The sequence below is a fragment of the Frankliniella occidentalis genome, unplaced genomic scaffold (genome assembly GCF_000697945.3).
Source record: "Frankliniella occidentalis isolate FOCC.00 unplaced genomic scaffold, Focc_3.1 Scaffold149, whole genome shotgun sequence".
In the NCBI taxonomy this organism is placed as follows: Eukaryota; Metazoa; Arthropoda; class Insecta; order Thysanoptera; family Thripidae; genus Frankliniella; species Frankliniella occidentalis.
The window spans coordinates 23,597-26,310 of NW_026267276.1; the positions used below are offsets into that span (position 1 = coordinate 23,597).

The following is a 2,714-nucleotide window of genomic DNA, read 5'->3' on the forward strand; positions in this document are numbered from 1 at the left end:
GTGAGGCTTGGTCACCATACCTCCGATACCCATCGCGAGATGGGCTCGTCGTGCGATGACGCAAGAGTGCACTGTAAAATTCAAAAATGCATTATCAGCGTCGCTTGTCTCCATGCTATAGTACGCGCCTCAGGGTGTTGTCGGGAAGGAGGAGGGGGGGGGGGCAGAGGCAGGGCCCAACGCAGTACATCACCCGCCCCACCTCTGCAGCCTGCTCAGCTCCCTGCCCATCCCATGTCTTGGCGGGCCCAGGCGGGGCGGGGAACCCTCCACCCATCCCCGTGCCCCCTCCCCCTCGTCCGACCCATCCCAGCCGTCCCAGACAGCGTGGCACCAGTCGCCCCGGCTAGCGCTGCCAAAGCCCGCCACAGCCCCCGGGACGCGTTTCGCACCGGCTCTCGCGCGCGAGGTGGGGCTTTCCAAGAGTTTCGCCTCGAGGTCATTTCAATGACACCTGAATGACGCCCAGCAGAGGGATTTGAAGATAATTCTTTCTCGAGTTTATCCGTACGTTTCTGTTTCTGGGATAGGGATCATCGCTTCCGAGTCGAGCACGAACACCCCCTTTTCGCTGTATTTGAGGACTTGCTGGACAAAGCGACGGAGTGCAGTGACGGCAAGTCTAGGCCCACCGGCAGCCCGCCCTGGCCCAGCCCACCCTCCACCGCGTCCGGCAGTCAGTCACAGAGGTGGCGGGGCGTAGCACGTCCGGGAAGGGGCCTCCTCGGGTGAAATACGAGCTAGGTGGCTTCATGGACGCTACGCCCAACATGTGAGGCGTTGCTGAGTGACAGACGACCCATAAAATCGTCCCAAGTCCGCGCAAAGCACCGAATTCTTGGGGCCAGCTTGCCGGCCGGCCCAGGCGGAGCGCGACTGCGGGCTGCGACCGCCCGTGCTGATCCTGGATGCCGCTGTGTGTGCGCGTGGTGGACTCACCCTTGCACTTGCCGGGGTGCGACTTCTCCACGCTGCGGCCCTCGCACTGCACGCGCTTGAGGTGGCAGTCGTTGTCGTAGGTGGTGTTGTCCGAGCCGCACACGGGCCGTCCGGGCCGCCCCCCGGACACGGGGCCCGGCCCGACGCGGCCCGCCTGGAGCGCGAGGTCGGTCTCGCACCGGGACTGCTCCGCCTGACAGCTCTCGGTCTGCAACAAGATAAAACCATTGGCGCTCGCGCACACGGCACGGTGACCGTCGCGGGGCGTATGGGCTCGCCGCGCCGCGCCGCGCTGCGCCCCGCCCAGGTGTTCGCCGATCGCGTTGGGGTCGCGAACCGTTAGGACCCGCGGCGGTCCGCGCCTGCTGGGCCTGGCGGCGGCGGCGGCGGCCGCTGCGGCCTGGAATGCGCTTGGGCCCCCGCGGCTTACCCCCCCCCCCTCCCCCGCACTTGGACCAGGGCTTCTTGGACTGTACTGGTTTATTAAGCTTATCAGGCGCGTCCCTGCGGCGCTACGCGCGCGCCGCCGCGGCCTGCTCCGGTGTGCGTTACGGCCTCGGCAAACAGGCGCGTACGCGGCCGGGGCCTCGGGCCGGGGCCTCGGCGGGGGGTTTATTTTATGATAAACGGAGTAAACAAGCCCCGCCTACGTCACGCCGTGGCCCGGCGGCGCGCGCGTCCCGCGGGACCTTCTGGAGGCAGGGCTGCTTGCGTGGAAAGCGTTTACTTTTCTGCTCATTGAATTTGCAATAAACTACAATTATTGCGGCTTCCGCGTCGACATACTATGCGCGACCATTATTCATGAATTAATAAGGAGTGTGGCGTTTGACGTTACGAAAAACTTGATTCCCCGTGGATTTGCAATAACCCGACGGTCACTCTTTGCCCGGCGCCTCCCGGAGTGACTCACGAGCAGCGAGGCGTCACCGTCGGAAAAAGACGCAGCTCCTGTCATTATCTGACACATACGTGTGTGACGTGAACGTCTGCTGCACTTCTGAGAGGGGCGCGGCGCTGCGCTCCGAGGCAGCCTGCCGGGCGGGCAGCCACGCCGAGCACGCGAGTGCGGCGGGCGGCCCGCCCACCCGGTTGCCTACCCGCCGGGCTGACGCGCGCGCTCTCTCCCCTGCAGGATGATACATAAAGCGGCCCCGTTCGCCCTGCTCGCCGGTTGTACGCTACTTCCGCACTCCAGGGCAACGCGAGGTCCTCCTGCTGTGTACACTCGTGGTGCAAGCGTATGGGAAGCGCGGCGATATGGCGCGCGCTCGCGGTGACTCAGAGACTGGCGCCGCTCGCGGCGGTTATAGGTTTGGGCAAAAGTCTCATTGTGGTGTAATCTTGCGCAAGCGATTAACGAAGGCGCGTGTACGCACCACTGGTACGCACGCCCCCCGGGGCGCCCCCGGGAGGGACAGCGGGGGTGCTTCGGGCTCCATACTACTCACCAGGTTCGTCGCGGAGTCCGTGGAGGAGGGCGGCAGCGTCGTGGGCTCCCCCTGGTCCAGGGCGGCGCCCAGGGTGGGATGCGCCCCGAGCAGGAGCACCGACATCACGGCGGCCAGCACGGCGGCCAGCTGAGGACGCGTCGCCGGCATCCTGGTGGTGGCGGGCGGCGGCGGTGTGGGGGCGGTGGTGCGGGTAGAGATGTAACGTGGGGCCGGTGTCAGCAGACTGCGGGCATGGCACTGCACGCACCCCTGTGGACAGGACGGCACAGGTCGGCTCCTTGAGATACATACACTGGCGAGCTGCGGCGGTGGGTGGGTGCG

At 66.0% G+C, this 2,714-nt stretch overlaps 1 protein-coding gene across 1 annotated transcript; it reads right to left on the reverse strand.

Annotated features, from left to right (window-relative positions):
* Positions 1 to 318: 318 nt before the first annotated feature.
* LOC127750191 (uncharacterized) lies at positions 319 to 2,668 on the reverse strand. Its single transcript, XM_052271087.1, has 2 exons — positions 2,391 to 2,668; positions 319 to 1,147 (listed from the first exon to the last, which is right to left on the reverse strand). Exons 1-2 carry the CDS (start codon positions 2,538 to 2,540, stop codon positions 623 to 625), a joined length of 675 nt encoding a protein of 224 aa, XP_052127047.1. The 5' UTR covers positions 2,541 to 2,668; the 3' UTR covers positions 319 to 622.
* Between the last annotated feature and the right edge of the window lie 46 nt (positions 2,669 to 2,714).